Below are 16,038 nucleotides of genomic sequence, written 5' to 3'. Positions count from 1 at the left end.
GCACCAGTAATAAAAATAGAAAAGTCATAGATATTCTTTCTGCCCTCCAACTTGCCCTCTTCCCCTCTTCACGGCCTCAGCTGCAGCCTTCTGGCCTTAAAAACAAACATTCCACTCTAGCCAAAAATTTGGAAGTGATACCTCCAATCCCTGTCCACATTTCCCCCTGAAAGCCCCTCCTCTCTCTCATTCTCAGCCCCTGTTCTTCACCTCTGCCTGCACCGCTCTTTGCACCTGCTCCTGCAGCAACGTCCTCGGAGCCAGTCTCTCCTCCTTTTCTAATACCATCACAAAAAGGTCATCCTCCTTTCTTTCTCTCTGCAAAAACAAGAATAGTCTGAACAGGATCCTGGCCTGTAGAAAGCAGAAGAAACTTGTCTCTGTAATAATAACTCAAAACCCAACAGGCACTTGTAGAAGATGCACGACTACACAGCCTGACCAGTGAAAAGCAAAATTTGTATTAACGCAAAGCTGTTCTCAAACTAAGCATTTTCCTTCACCAAAAGCTACCTTCTTATAAATGTTAATATAATACACAAAATACAAGCAAAGCACACCTACCCTGCACAAAAGTTACTATTTGTCTAAACAATCTGACATACTTGGGGCCTTTTAAAGTTAGCAGCAGAGAGACATGGTTAATTTGCACTGTCCAAATTGTACTTCACCTTCAAAAAGACAATGATTATAGTTGCATTAAGACCTCGTATCTGCTTAAACAGCCAATAATTTCAGACTTTTCCAGGGGACAGTTGGAAAGAACTAGATAAAACTTTACAATGCATAGTTTAATGAGATGTTTAATGTACTTTATATACACTTTCGGTAAGAAGATTCAACTTAACTTCATTTTCCTTCAAACAGACAACTCTGGTGCTTCCTCTGGGGCGAAAACCCATCGGCCCTACTGCTTAATCCCTTCATGGACACAATACTGAGGGTGGCTGCAAACAAACATTTAATACACATCTAACAGTCTGAATTCGCAACACATACAACTGACCACAGGCATCCCTGTATATGCACACTCTTATTAACACACATTCACTAATTCCAGGGCCAAGAGGATTTAGAGAAGCTCACTCGACACACAAGTTGATCAATGTTCAGCAGCTTTTCTTTTTATTGACAGCACTGGAGAAGTATTGGGGATAATCCTCCATAAATGCTTCCCATAGAATTACAAAAGCAAAATTATATGTTATATTTTCAAAGGTCATTGCACATTCATGTTAAATCCCACCTTCCTATGCCTCCTTGCTATGTAAGTCCTTTGTTTCTGGTCCATAAAAATCCTTTGTATGATGTATCCTTTTCATCTTCAATGAATTATTTCCCAACCTTGAATGTCCAATGCTGATTGCGTACTTGTCAGTTGAAGAGATGTATCCTATCTACTTGCAGTTCTTTTTCCAGTCTGTCTTTACTTGCATATCTCTTATGTAAAAGTTAAAAAATTCTCAGCAAGTTAAGCAAAAATGCAAGGTTCTTATTACATTAGAAGTGTACATGACTTTGGCCTAAAATAACTCTACATTAGTTCTTTATTAACTATTTTCTATTGAAGTGTTACTTTATTAAAATCCTAAAAATTAGAACTCCAAAGGAAAAACTTGTCCATACTAAGAAATCCAGGCTTAACTGGGAGCATACACGATTTAGTAGCTTTTTCAATGTACAGTATTTAACGACTCCCTTTCACTTATCAAGTCCCACGGTCTGTCCTGGAGGGGCAGTTGGAGAGCTGCCTAGAGAGAGAGCAACCTGCCCAGTTTCCCCCAAGAAGTGCTTCCCTTCCCACCACACTGTGCTGGCCAGCCTGGTCACACTCCATCCTGCCCAGGGATGCCCCAGGGCTGAGCTGGGCAAATACACAGCAGGTTTTATATAAGAAAGGAATGAACTAAAAGCACAATCTTCACATCCAAGGTATATGACTGATGTGGGAAAAATAATTTCTAGAAAGGAAACTTATCTCAAGAATTTACGATGCGCGCTAACTGCCATGGGAGACAATGAAAGCCTGGCCCTTTGGAAACTTTTTAGCAGGAAAACACCAATATTATCACATGGAAACAAGTAACACCGCTATTGGTAGTGCTGTGTGCCTCAGGATTGTGTAATGCACGGCACAGTACAGTTAGGTCATGAGATGCAGGAAGGAAAGAGCAGTAACCTTTCTGATAATACAACGAGGATATAAATATCATAAGGATATAAAGCTATTAGAGAGCATCCAAAGAAGGACCCGGAAGATGAGGAAAGGACAAGAGGGGAAGCAGTATGAGGAACAGTTGAGGCCAATTGGCTTGTTCAGCCTGGGGAAGAGGAGACTGAGGTCAGACCTCACCAGGGTCTGCAGCTTCCTCGCTGGGAAGTGGAGGGACAGCTCTGATCTCTGCTCTCTGTGAGCAGGGGCAGGACCCGAGGGAACGGCTGGAGCTGTGTCAGGGCAGGGTTACGATGGATCTCAGGAAAAGGTTCTTCCCCCAGAGCGTGGTGGGGCACTGAACAGTCCCCCCACGGCAGTGGGCATGGCCCCAAAGCTACCAGAGCTCAAGGAATGTTTGGACAACACTCCCAGGGACGGGATGAGATTGTTGGGGTGTCCTGGGCAGGGCCAGGAGTTGGACTGGATGGTCCTTATGGATAGCCTCCAGTTCTGGGCATTCTGTAATTCTATGATTCCTAGACATTGGGAATGAAGATGGATACAATGCTTTGCCGGGAAAATAAATGCCATTTGAATTGCCTTGAGTCAGTTGTGCACCCAGCTATACTGCACAAAATGAGACAAAATTCAGCTGCTCCTTTAGACAGAAAGCACAAAGAGCCATCTCCCCACATGAAGCAGCACAATATCAAAAGCTGGCCCACAAGCTCTTCTCCATCTCCAAATGCAAGCATCAGCAAACAGATGCTTGCTAAAGTCAAATGAATTGCAAGGTTCCCAGGATACGAATTACCACTAAGGAAATAAGCCAGGCCTTTGGAAACACTTCCTAGATGAATAAAAGTCTCTGCCGTACAGGATTGTAATAACTGAGCTTCTACACTGCTGCACAGCCCAGGGAGAGCAGGAAGAACTCCACAGTGTTCATGTACAGTCCAAAAGGTGGATACAGGGTTGGACCAAAGGCTTTCCACAGGGGGATGATGTTAAAATGCACTCTATTCTGGCACGTCAGTACTGCAGACCTCAGCAGGTCTGACAGACAGAGCATGCAAGGAACAACCTATATCTGGCTGTGACACAGAGGAATGGGAAGGGACATTGATTCCTTATGACAAGCAATTAGTGGTTAAAAAAAAAACCAAGAACAGGCCCCTCTGAGTGAAATGGAAAAGCAAAGTCATTTTGGCAACAGCAGCAGAACTCTCGGAATTAGGAGTGCTTTGTAACAGCAGCTGACAAGGACTAATTGCTGCCACCGGACTTGGGAGAAGATGAGAAAAAGGAGAGTTTGGGTAACATGGGAGTCCTGCAAGTACATAAACAGTCATCCCATGCTTTACCATCACCTTGCAACAAGCACAGAGGGCTGTTTTGTCAAAAAAAGTAAAAATAGCAAGAAAATCGTAGTGACTCCTGCCGAGACACTGCCGCTCTGGTGGAGCAGTTCCCTCCTGCTTGGTGGTTACTGCCAGCTCAGAGAAATCACTCTTCGGGAACTGGTACCTGTGTGAGCAACAGAAGGAACATCAGAGCAGAGCCCCCAGCCCACCTCAGTGCTTTGCTTTCCTCCTCCTGACATCAGCTCTGATAACTGGATGCCTTGTGCAGCACTCGCGCTCAAAGAGCTCATTGCAGCCCCCATCCAGCACACGGTGTCTTGGTGGAGAAGCAGAGACTAATTATCAGAAGTGACAGCTAAAGAAACACCTGCAGGCAAAGCACCTCTACGGGCCAATCTTCTCTGGCAGGGTGGGGAGGCCCTGGCACAGGTTGCCCAGAGAAGCTGTGGCTGCCCCATCCCTGAAGTGTCCAAGGCCAGGTTGGACAGGGCTTGGAGCAACCTGGGCTAGTGGAAGGTGTCCTGCCCATAGCAGGGGGGTGGGACTGGATGGGCTTAAAGAAACAGAAATGAGGAAGAGAATTTGGCTCATATTCCTTTTCCAATATTAGACAGTACAAATACAAGCATCAATAAATAATACTAACTCTTCTTCCAGAGACACACCCCTTTGACATTACAAACACTTATAGAACTTATTCAAGCCAGAGAATGGATTTCAAGAGGGCTTACTCTGCTCAGGTAGCTGCTCTTGGATTTCAGCTGCATTCATTTGATTTTGCTAGAAATCTCTTTCAGAAGGCCTTTCAAATCAGAGAGCTCCACAAAAAAAAGAAAAGAAAAAAAAAGGTTATTTATGTGAAGTCAATCTAGCTCAAAGAAAGCAATGCTCATGAGTCATGTGAGTAACAAGAAATTGCCTCTCCAAATATTACACTAAATGCAACAGTGCTTGAAAGAACACTTTCCATTAGTCTTCATCAGGGCAATTAATGCAGTGAGCCCTGATGCAGATGTATTTCAGCTGGTTAACAAGAACAGAAGCACAATATGGATATTACTTTTCAGTAGAGAATTAAGCTTATCACATCTCCTTTCAGTTTTAAGAAGAGCATCACTAGCCACAGACTCACTCACCATTTCCATTTCAGTCTGGAAAGCAAGCTATTATTTTGCAGTCTAAATTATGTGACAGCAATCAAAAGATTTATTTTGAAGTATCATGTGGGTCTTTTTCCGCTTGGACTTCTAAAAAGTCTGTTCTGCATGCTACAGCAACTCCCTGCTTCAGAGGCCAAATACACAATTCAATCAAGCCTCAGAAAATACCCCTTGGGAAGGTCTTTTCAGTATCACGGTCATAAAAATTATACCTGTATGACAATTCTGATAATGATGTGCTCTCTAGTAGACTGGTAGCTTTACATTGCTTAATTACTTCATGCCTTCAGCACTAGAAGCTAAATCTGACAGACATGTTTGGCAAGGGGACACTTAATTACTTAATCACTATAAACTTTCTTTGTAGTCATGATTAGATGCATTGCCAAGTGTATCCTTTCATAAGCCACTGCTTCTTTTGTTATTCTTTGCAGTAAACTTAGACACTCGTTATTTGAAGTTAACGTCTGTGTTCCTTAAATCCATCCTCATTCCCAGGGCAAAACAGTGGCCCATCACCTGCTTTACCAGAGACAATCACACTTCCCAGAGCAATTTGAAGCACAAGTACCTTTGCATCCAGTTGTCTAAATCGATGCACCATCCTGAAAGCAGAAGGAGAACACGGAGGAAAAGGCTGAGTGCAGGTATTAAGAGAAACCTTTGCTAACCACCACACTCCCCCCTCCCAGTGCTCCATCCTCCCAAGGAGGTGGAGCTGCAGGTGATTGGCATTGCTTTTATGACAAGTAAATGAACTAACATATGAACTACTATTAATAGGATACTGTTCCATTTTCCTTCTCAAGACACTTCTGCTTCCAATACAAAAGCTATTTTTTGGGCATTTGTTTGGCTTCTTATGCAATGCTGGGTTACCTCTGGGTAGTCTTAACTTAAACACTTATCTGTGGACAGCAATGTCCATGTGCAGGGGCATGGAAGAGTCTGGTCTGTCTTGCCCATTCTGATTAGCTCTTCCCTGCCATTTGATTTAGGGAAATACTCAAGCTGCTGGAAGTTAGCAATCAAGTTAAGCCATCACACAGAGCAGGTTACTGTTCTGTTTTCTAGCTTTATTTATGGTTTTTTTTCCTCTTAGACTATTACTCTGAAAACACTAAGACAGATCCCAAAGATAGTGTGTCATGAGCTGGCAGTCGCCAGCACAGTCCAAGACCCCAGACTTCCAATACCATCATTCCAAAGAGCATCCTCCTCTCCCCAGGTCTTTCCTACTCATGCTACTAAGCACAGATCTCCATACAGATTAATGCTGTGGGAATGGTTGATATTCCAGGTGTAATGCTAAATATTCTCTGCTAACTGTATCACAGAATTATTTAGCTTGGAAAAGATCATAGAGTTCAATCCTTAACCCAGCACTGCCAAGGCCACCATCAGACCATGTCCCTAAGTGCCACATCCACATGGCTTTCACATCCCCCCAGGGATGGGGACTCCACCAGTGCTCTGGGCAGCTGTGCCAGGGCTGGACAACCCTTTCAGTGAAGAAATTCTTCCTAATAACCAACCTGAACTTCTAATGTTACAAGAATAGTCAGCAATAGCACTGCTTTCCACGAGATCTCAAAACACCACAGGAAGACATTCTCTTCTCTGCAGCACATAAAAAAAGCCACCATTTCACCTCAAAAATTAAAAATAAAAAGCACATTTACACTGAGTTTATTTACTTACTCATTAGTCTGTAAACATTTAGAGCTGCTGAAAACTTGCCTTCACTAGAAATATTCAACAGAATTAAGAGAAGGAAGACAAAGAAGGGCAGACGTACTCTTCTGATGAATCATTTGCTTTGGTATTGATTTTGACAAGGTAATTCTCCTTCATGACAGCTTCCCATGCCAGAATTTCATTGTCCTCATTTCTTGAGCCTGAGAAATGTATTAGGAAAAAAAAAAAGGTAAATTTGTCTCTCTGATGCTAAGATGCAAAAAGGCTGGGTCAGTGCTTGCACTCAGAGGTCGATGATTCCCTTTCTCCACATCCTGAGCAATCACAGCCCCACTTCCCTCTTCCCCTCCTGTTCACTCCTGGCAACCAGAGTTGGCTAAAAAGAAGAAATATGGAGTTTAAACAAAAAACAAAAACCAAACAAACAAAAACAACAAAACAAAACACCAAAAACAAACCAAAAAAAAGAAAAAAAAAAAAAGAAAACCACCACACTTACAAGCTCCAAAAGTCTTTCTGGATTTTTTTGGAGTCTTAGTTAACACAGGTACCGCTCCTTTAACAGGTATAGGACATTCCAGAAGCTTCCTATGTGGATTTGAGCTTTCCATTTGTTTCCACACTATCCCAATTGGAATGTTAAGAGCGAAATATGTTAAGAATCATGACTTTTCATTGAACTTTTCATATTTCAAAAAGATGAAGCACTGTCTTCTCTAAAAAGCGTTTCCGGGTTATGCTGTAAATTCAACAGTGACACAGAGCAACCCACTTGGAGGCAGCAAAGCCCTCCAGGATAACACTCCAGCATTTAGTCCTATTCCATTTGGACAGCACAAACCACGTGGGTTTTAATACAAAAATAAAATTAACTGAGACAAAAGAAGTCCAGAGCTGGAAAATGGCTGAAGTTTCATTTCCTCCAACCTCACCCAGCCCTTAGTTGTTCTCCCAGATACTGACAAGCATTCAAACACCCAAATCTCAACCATTTCCATAAGAGTTAAGTGGGGAAGGCAGGATTTGGCAGCAGCCTAGACATTAATGTGCTCTCTCCGTGCAGGTTTCAGCTCCTGTCATCAGCAAAACCCCAATGACATTCTGGCTCTAATTAACTCTTCCGTTTGCTTTCAGAACTGCAACATCAACTGTGCATCCTTTGAGCAGAAATATCTGCCATCAAACAACCTCCCCTGCAAGGAAACCATCCAGTGATTTGGGCAGCCAAAATGATTTAGTCAGTGCTAAGGAACTTCATATCCCAAAGCAGGCTCTTCCTCCTAAACTAATAACAAATCCAGCCTGTGCTGCAGGGAACAGGCAGGTTGCTGATGGGTGGGAATAAGCCTGTCAATTAATTCAACTTATCCTCTCCCAGTTGCTTCTGAATGGCACTTATGAAGAAAAAAGAAAACATTCCATTTCTTGGGGGAAAAAGCTTGTTAAAACAATTCCTATCTGTGTCTCTGACAGAGGAAATGAGGGAGAAATAGCTAAAGGACTGACTCGCCACATTTTTTAGGTCCTTTGCCCATTTGGCCACATCCAGAGGGCCAGGAAACTCTTTATTCTCTTTCTGTCACTCTCTAGCAAACAGAACAAATTAAAAGAAACACAAAACCACAACCCTGCAGAGCTGGAAAGCAGCACAGGCAGCCCTAAACTGATAGGATGAATCTGAAGTCTTCATTGATTTACACAGGAGGTAATTCTACCTCGAAATGGCTTGGACAAGAAAGCACTGGATAACTCTGACTTGAAGATTTGAATCTTACCCAAGAGATTTTCAGCAACACAGTGGGTTTGCTTATGACAGACAACATGAATGAGCTGCTTCTCCCTTCCGGCACAACCAGTTCCACCAAGGTCTACAGTGCCCTTGGAAATTTCCCAGCAAACAACCAACTGCCTGGATTAGGCACACAATGCCAAGGAGGAACTGCAATGCACCTGCCACAGAGATGACTTCTGGGCAATAAGGACAAATCCAACTCACAACAAATGGATGGCTCTTTGCTTTCCTTCTTACAGCAGCACTTGAAACATTTCCTCATCACCATGAACATGTAGGCAAAGATGACGAAAGGGAAGGGGATAGTCAGGCGACTGCAGTATTCCTGGACCAGGAAGTAACGCTGGAACTTCCACACCTGGTCGTTGTTCTCTTGCACTGATCCAACTGTGTAACTAATGGGTGAAGAAAGAGAGAAAATACCCCCAGGATTAGATATTCAAAGAGCCCCATCAGAGCCAAGGAATACAGCACGTCTGTGCTGCACCAGGGCAGGGTTTTATAAAGCCACAGAATCTCAGACTGGTTTGGGTTGGGAGGGACCTGAAAGCTCATCCAGTGCCACCCCCTGCCATGGGCAGGGACACCTTCCACTAGCCCAGGTTGCTCCAAGCCCTGTCCAACCTGACTTTGGACACTTCCAGGGATCCAGGGATGGGGCAGCCACAGCTTCTCTGGGCAACCTGTGCCAGGGCCTCCCCACCCTCACAGCCAACAATTCCTTCCCACTATCCCATCTAACCCTGCCCTCTGGCACTGGGAAGCCATTCCCCCTTGTCCTGTCCCTCCATCCCTTGTCCCCAGTCCCTCTCCAGCTTTCCTGGAGCCCCTTTAGGCCCTGGAAAGGGCTCTCAGCTCTCCCTGGAGCCTTCTCTTCTCCAGGGGAATCCCCCAGCTCTCCCAGCCTGCCTGCAGAGCAGAGGGGCTCCAGCTCTTGGAGCATCTCCATGGCCTCCTCTGAACTTGCTTCAGCAGCTCCACATTCTTCTGCTGGGGGCCCCAGTCATCCTGGAGCTGGTAATTTTTACTGACTAGGAGGTTATTTACTTCATTTTTCCTTTTTAGAGAGAAACTTGCAAATGTGAGGAACTAAGACAGGAGAAGGAAAAACCCTGAAGTTACAAATAAACTGGGAAAAATAGGATAAGGGAAAAAATACTCCATGTACTTTTACTATCTCAGCTTTAGGCAATTTTCTTCCAGCCTAGACACATGAGAACAGGATGCTTCCTCACAAGATACTGTGTCTCATTAATTCATCAGCTAAGCTGTTGGGGAAAAAAAGAAAAAAAAAGGACTAAAAAGAGAACATTTACCAAAAAATGAAAAGGTCCTGAGATTTTTAGTAGAGGCACTACAGACACTCCAGGAATGGATCAAACCTACTGCACTAAGCACTGTATGATCCCAGCAAAGCAACAACCATGGGAACAAACAGCTCACAGGCTGCCTGACCTTTCAGTGTGACATTAAGTGGCAGATGAATGCTCTCAAAATGTCTGTGCTGAGATCCCAATGGACCTTTCCTGAGAGAAGTCAAAACCTTCCCTGCTGGAAATTCTCTTTTGGTTTAGAAGATAAATACAACTGGCAAAAACTAGGGTTTTTTTTTTTACTGGCATAACAGTATAAAGTAGAGCATTTACCACTAGGTGCTCTTAAAGTGAGTGTTCTAACAAATATCAAAGGTTTCTAAGGTAGACCTGGATTACTGCTAGACTTTATTAATGTGAGTGGCTTCACCCTTTCTAAGGAGCATAAGCACTGTTGTCTGTCACCAGGTCCTTGCAGGTTAGGAAAACACATAGATGTGCTACACTGGTCCCGGCTGCATTGCCAAAAATCACATTTCTGACTGTCTTTAGAGTCCAGCTCAACCTGGGCAGAAAGGTTCATTGCTGAGGGGAGCATAGATCCTAAAGCTGGGGTGTTCTCAACTCACCACACTCACACATCTCATCCCAGGCCAGGAAACATTGGCAGTGTCATTCAGAAAGGAGATCCTCTTGAGGAACACCAAGAGTCCTCAGCAGCTCCTGTAAATACTCTTTTTGCCAAAGCAAATCCCTGCCAAGATTGTCACTGCCAAGGTACCATCAGAACACGAAAATAAACCTAGTGGTCCTCGAGAATGATGCCCAGGGTTGTGATGCTTTAGTTATGTTGTAAGGGAGTGTAAAGCAGAAAAGGAGCAGGGCTGGGAAGTGGAACAGAACCACAGCACCAATCCAACTACATGCTCAAGTGAAACCAGAGGGCCACACACTCCCCAGGTCTGAAATGAAGGACTTCCCATGATTAACTCAACCCTGTGTCAGAGCCTGCAGTGGAAACAACAAAGACTTCTGGAAGAAGCTGAGGCAAATGTTCCCTGCTCTTGCCAGTCTAGAGGTGATGGCCCTTTTCAAGACAAAGTCCTTTTGCACATCCCAAGGGGAGGGGGCCCACTGCCTGTGGTGTAAGTCTGAACAATAAAGAGCAGGCCCACCAGAGCAGTAACAGGCCCATGCTCACCACACAGCAGTTCTGATTAATAAAACCAGGGTCCTAAAAAGATGATGATAACTCATTTATTCAGTCTAGCAAGGTCAGCTGAGCAGAAACTCACACTTGGTAAGGCACTGACCCAGGTATCACCCCCTGTGTGAACCACAGGGGTTTGTACCAAGCCACTGTGCACAGGACAGGCAGCAATCCCTCCCCAGGACACTGCACCAGCTTCCATCAGGCTGCTGTGAGAAATGCAGAGCCCAAGGGCTGGTTTCCTACTGTTTTCCAGGACTCCATTCCCTCTCCCAGAGATACACTGTCCAGAGATCCCAAGGAAGCCATTGCTCCTTTATTACGTACCCGAACATGGCCACGAGCAGGTTCACGAGGAGGATGTTGGTTGAGAGCATGTAAATGCAGACAAGGGGAATGGTGATCCACTCGGGAAAGCGGGGCTGGTTGTTGGCATCCAGCTCCACACACAGAGGCTTGGACTCATTCCCAGAAAAGGTGCAGCGGTCAAAGTTGTAGGTGGTACCTCAGAGGGTGAGAGGGGAGAGCAAACTGTGAGTGCCCTCCTCCTCTTTCTGCTGGGCTCTGCTCTGACCACAATTAGCGTGGCCTCTTCCCTCCCTGCCTTCCCATCAGACCTGGAGGCAAAGGGTCAACATGCAGATCAACACAGGCCTGGACAACCTCTGGAAGGACAGAGTCTTCCACCCACCCAGCAGAGACCCCCCCAGGGGATAATTACCATCCACATCATCAGGGTACTGGCCAAACATGGCCAGGTAGGGCTCGTAGATGACCGATCGGAAGATCCACTCCCAGCGGTGCTCGTTCTTCCTCAGGATGCCTTGCCTGGCCACTCCAAAGGCCACCATCCACACAGCAAAGAGGAAGAGGAAGAAGAAGACGTCTATCATCTGAAAAAGGACAACAAGCATCACTGCCCCACCACACATCTGTTCCAAGCCACACGTGGCTTTTTGCTCCCACTTTCACCAACACACAGCCACAAATAACTGACCATCCCCACTCAGGGAACTTCAAAAAATGGATAGCAAACCATAAAGGCACGGCATGTTTTCAAATACAGGATATCCCCCGGCACCAGACAGGCTCCACAAGAGCCAGAATCACATATAAGGGCTGTGGCTGCAGCCTCTGGAGCCCCATGTCAGGTGAAAGCAGCCACTCTTCCTGGAAACGCCCCTCTGGATGGCTTAAACCAGCATTTATAGCCCATACACCCTGGCTAACAGTTTCTTGAATTTCTAGCTCTTAACAATGCACAGAGAACTGAAGGCTGGTAATAATCCAGTTGAGTTTCCCCAGTTACTACAGATCCACCTCCAGATCTGCCCTCCCACTAGCCCCAAGCATCCTTCTTACGAGACTCCTCACCACCCTCTTCTCCAGGCACTTGTGTGATGGATGCAGTGGAAGACCAAAATCCTCTTCCTGTACCATTCAGCATCACTGTCTAGTTTGGGGAACACCCATGTGGGCAACAGGAGTGATGGGACACACCACTGAAACATCCGAGACATGGAAGCTACCAGGAACAAAATCTCCTCTTCTGTTCTTCAGCCTGATCCTTATTCTTTCCCTTGGTACAGAAAAAAGCCCTGCTCTTAATTACATCCCATTTAAACCTCAATACATCCTGTTCAGCAGAGCTAATTTGCTGCCATCACCAGAACACGGTGATTTCACTCTTGAGGGGGGAAAAAAAAGCAAAATGAAAGGTGTTGCATCATTTATTTAGACTCTCTTGAATAGCTGCCAGAATCTTACCATCCTCTGCAGCATAATAATTTTGGGTCCTAGATTCCTGCTAACTGTGAAAATATGGATCAGCCTCAGAGTAAAAACTATGTAGTCCAAACAGAAAATGACTCTCCCGGAATACCAAGAGCTTTCATCAGAGTGAAGCCTGACGGAGACAGTAAAAGAAAATGAAGACAAGTGTTGGGTGAAACATGCAGAAATCAGGTAGAAACACAGGGAAACATTGAAATGGAGCGAAAAGTGAGTTAATTGGAAAGCAGAGCTCTCTCCCATATGACGACAGAAGTGTTTAACGCACACCTTGCTTACAACCTTCCAGCCTTCCCTGAATCATCCCTGCAGCTCCTCTTACATTCAAAACTGGTAACAGCAAAGAAATGTGTACCTTTAGCTACTCCCACAGCCCTCCAAAACCACCACAGTGCAACGACCCCTCTGCTGCACTGAGGTACCAGCAATAACCTACAGCTGAATGAACAATTAGCCTGGAAAAAGTGTTTGCATCATTTCTTTGCCATGGTTGTTAACTCATCCCATCATGTAAGACAGTTTCTGGGAGATAACAACACTCTTAGACTGTTGGAGGGACAGTCACAGTCCCCTTAAATACAGCACACTGAAGCTCAAAGTCCAGACTGCCAGACTAAGTAGTCAGAAACAGAAGCCAGGGAAAGTTCCAAAGATCTCCTGACTTTTTTTTTTTTTTTTTTGAGTTAAGACTTTGCAGTATTTGGGGCCTTCATAAAGAACAGGGAGTTTCACAAACACATTGTTCCCCAAAATCTCATTGCACGTAGTCAAAACCCACAAAGGAAGCAAAGCCGTAACACAGCCACAAGAAAAGGTACCACTCACCTGAACACAATCCCTGCTATGAAGTAGAAGATTGCCAGTGTATCCATAACATTCCACAGATCTGAGAAATACTTACTGCCATTCATGTACCACTGGGAAGGAAAAAGAACAGAAAGTAACCCCCAAACAACACAATTTCCTTGCCCAATTTTTTTTTATTTGGTCACACAATAGGTGCACCAGAGTTCAGATTGCTTTTAATTTCCCCAGTAAGAGGGGGTTTAATATATCCAGCAATGCCAGAAATTACTGACCACCTGTTTTCAGAATCTGGGTGTGACCCATTAAGAGCAATGAAACACTGGGGGGACACAGGGGGGGTCACTTAAGGGTAGCTGATGAATTCTGGCTTCTCTTCTTTCACAGAGGTCATTCAGGAACCTGTCCCTGGTTACATGCACATGCTTTAGATCAAAGATGCAGAATGAATTTATTCCTTTCATGACCTGACTCTCCATTTTTGACTTGCAAGTCTAGTGAGAATCTCTGCTCATTCCCAGACTAACTGGCACTGCAGCCTGGATCCAAAGTTTCTGCAAGAACCAACGTCCTGAATCAGTTCAGAGATGACTCATGAGGAAAGAAGTTTAATCAGGAAAAAGCTCTACCAGGCCTATAGAAATAAACTGTGTCCCTGATCATAATTCCTTTTAATTTTTATTGAAATGATCAAAGTTTGAGAGTACTGGTCAGTGAATCTAACTGGCATATCCAAGGAAAGTGATTCTGCTCTCAGTACCATTATGGGACACAGAGATCAAGGGGAGTGTTCTCCGAGGTGGAAAAGAAGCAGTAAGTAGAAAGCCCCACTTTACTATTCCAATTGCATTTCCTTCACGTGATGGGATGCACAGCTAAAATGGACAGGGTGGCAGCTGCCAGGGTGCCAGGCTCAGGAAATACCTTCGAAATTCATGCCAGGCAGTATTTCAGCATCTCAGGGAACACACAGCCCTTTCTTACTACTTAAGGCACCAAAGGCTGAGCACTGAGTGGGGACAGCACGTCTCACACCCGTGACATCAGGTTGTCTCTGCCCAGTAACTCCCTAAATCAAACAGAACAACCGAGACTGCGGTGCAGGTCAGTCCTCAAATTCCAAGCAGTTCCCACTGCTGGGGCTTCACATGCACGGAGGTTCTGCCCAGACTCCTCCTCTGTCTGAGAAAATGGAGCTTTCCTGCACACCCCACCAGTCTACCCACTCACCTGGCTGGAGGCTAAATCCATGTGGCTACAGGCACAGCAGGGAAAAGGCCCCTCCGATCTCACTATGGCCGTGACAGCTCTAAACGGGACATGAGAGAGCAGCTCCAGCCAGTTACTCATCTCTGGGACCAGCAGAACTGAAAACAGGGCTGAGCCAGTGGCTCACGGTTCACACACGGTTCAGTTCTCCTGCTTTAAGTCTGGAACCATGTCTAGTAGCTGTCACTTCCACAGCCACCTCACTCTCCGACCAGAGGGCTGATTTCTCCCCAAAACTGGTTATCCAACTGCAGCAGCTACAGTGGGAACCCAGCCAACATTACTCTTACTTTTCCTTGGATGTGAAAACAAAATTTGGCACATCCCTAGCTGTTTTTTTTCTTTTAAATATTAAGGACACAGATACTATTTTGATGCAGAGTTAGATTAATCCACACACAATGTATCTTGGAGGAAGCCAGGAAGAAATTTCCCTGAGAAGCTCAGAGGATTGAAACACTTCTCTGTGTTCTGCTCCTTGGTAGAACAGCTTTGAAGTCAGGACACTGGTTTGAGATAACTAAACCTTCACCAAAGTCTGTTTTAGCTGCTTCCACTCCCACAGCCAAATTGGCCACCAGTTACTAACAGGATTACTGAGATCTGCAGCTGTTCTACCTGCTCAGGGTGGCAAGAAAAAGGGACACTGGTAGGAATTTAAGGTTTCTATCCCTAAGGTATTTCCCCAGGACTTTTGCTGGGTACACACAGGAAGTGCAAAGACAGGTCCAGAGACACCAGAACCTAAATCAGCAGAAACAAACACTCCATTAGTGTTTTCATTGCAAAAGAGTCTTGTACTTCTCCCCCACTTTCCTTAGCAAGTAAACTTGACACAAACAAGGTTCCACCTTAACTATTAAAAAGGGAAAAGACCGCAATAACATCAACATCAGAAACGTCATCTGAGCCCATGTAAAAAGTGTTATTGCAGGGTGGGAGGATCCAGCAGATCACCCACAGACACTCGTGCCTTACAGGAGTCAGAAAACAGCACTGCACCAAACCACACACCCACCCACTGCTCTTCTGATTTCCCCTGCATGTTCCCACTGCTCTGAACGCTGACTGGCAGAGACAAGCTTGCCCAAACCCCAACCATGTCATGTGTCCCCTTACATATGAATTGAGAAGATACCAGTATGTGGCTGGCTATAAAGGCTGTCCTGCATGCTGTTCCCATACCACAGCTAATCTGGTCCTACATCAAACTAGTAATAACTGTACAGATGATTAAAAGCTAAACAGAAATATGCAAAGGGGTGGGATGTGGAGAAGGGAAGCTGGGATCACTTGATCTAGAGGTATGCACCCGGATAAATGTGGTAAATCTAACCCTTTATTCTCAACTGCTTTGCAAGCCAAGCACTCCTGAGAAATATCTGCACGGGCATCAGCTTATCCACACACTCCTCTGCAGTGCATGGACACTGCAGCTACTGGGGCACAAGTAGAAATTAAATATCAGAGGAAAAAAAAATA

At 44.9% G+C, this 16,038-nt stretch overlaps 1 protein-coding gene across 1 annotated transcript in view; it reads right to left on the bottom strand.

The window, feature by feature from the left end:
- Positions 1-3,251: 3,251 nt before the first annotated feature.
- Positions 3,252-16,038, bottom strand: part of TRPM8 (transient receptor potential cation channel subfamily M member 8) — a 53,644-nt gene continuing 40,857 nt past the window's right edge. The window contains exons 20-28 of the mRNA XM_017835641.1: positions 13,309-13,400; positions 12,460-12,598; positions 11,414-11,585; positions 11,020-11,197; positions 8,374-8,564; positions 6,478-6,577; positions 5,251-5,284; positions 4,251-4,337; positions 3,252-3,682 (exon numbers count right to left, since the gene is read on the bottom strand). Coding sequence (XP_017691130.1) covers positions 4,287-4,337; positions 5,251-5,284; positions 6,478-6,577; positions 8,374-8,564; positions 11,020-11,197; positions 11,414-11,585; positions 12,460-12,598; positions 13,309-13,400 — 957 coding nt within the window. The 3' untranslated portion in view covers positions 3,252-3,682; positions 4,251-4,286. The remainder of the gene's footprint in view (positions 3,683-4,250; positions 4,338-5,250; positions 5,285-6,477; positions 6,578-8,373; positions 8,565-11,019; positions 11,198-11,413; positions 11,586-12,459; positions 12,599-13,308; positions 13,401-16,038) is intronic.

Source organism: Lepidothrix coronata, unplaced genomic scaffold, assembly GCF_001604755.1.
Source record: "Lepidothrix coronata isolate B3197 unplaced genomic scaffold, Lepidothrix_coronata-1.0 Scaffold261, whole genome shotgun sequence".
Classification (NCBI taxonomy): domain Eukaryota; kingdom Metazoa; phylum Chordata; class Aves; order Passeriformes; family Pipridae; genus Lepidothrix; species Lepidothrix coronata.
This window is presented reverse-complemented; position numbering and strand designations above follow the sequence as displayed.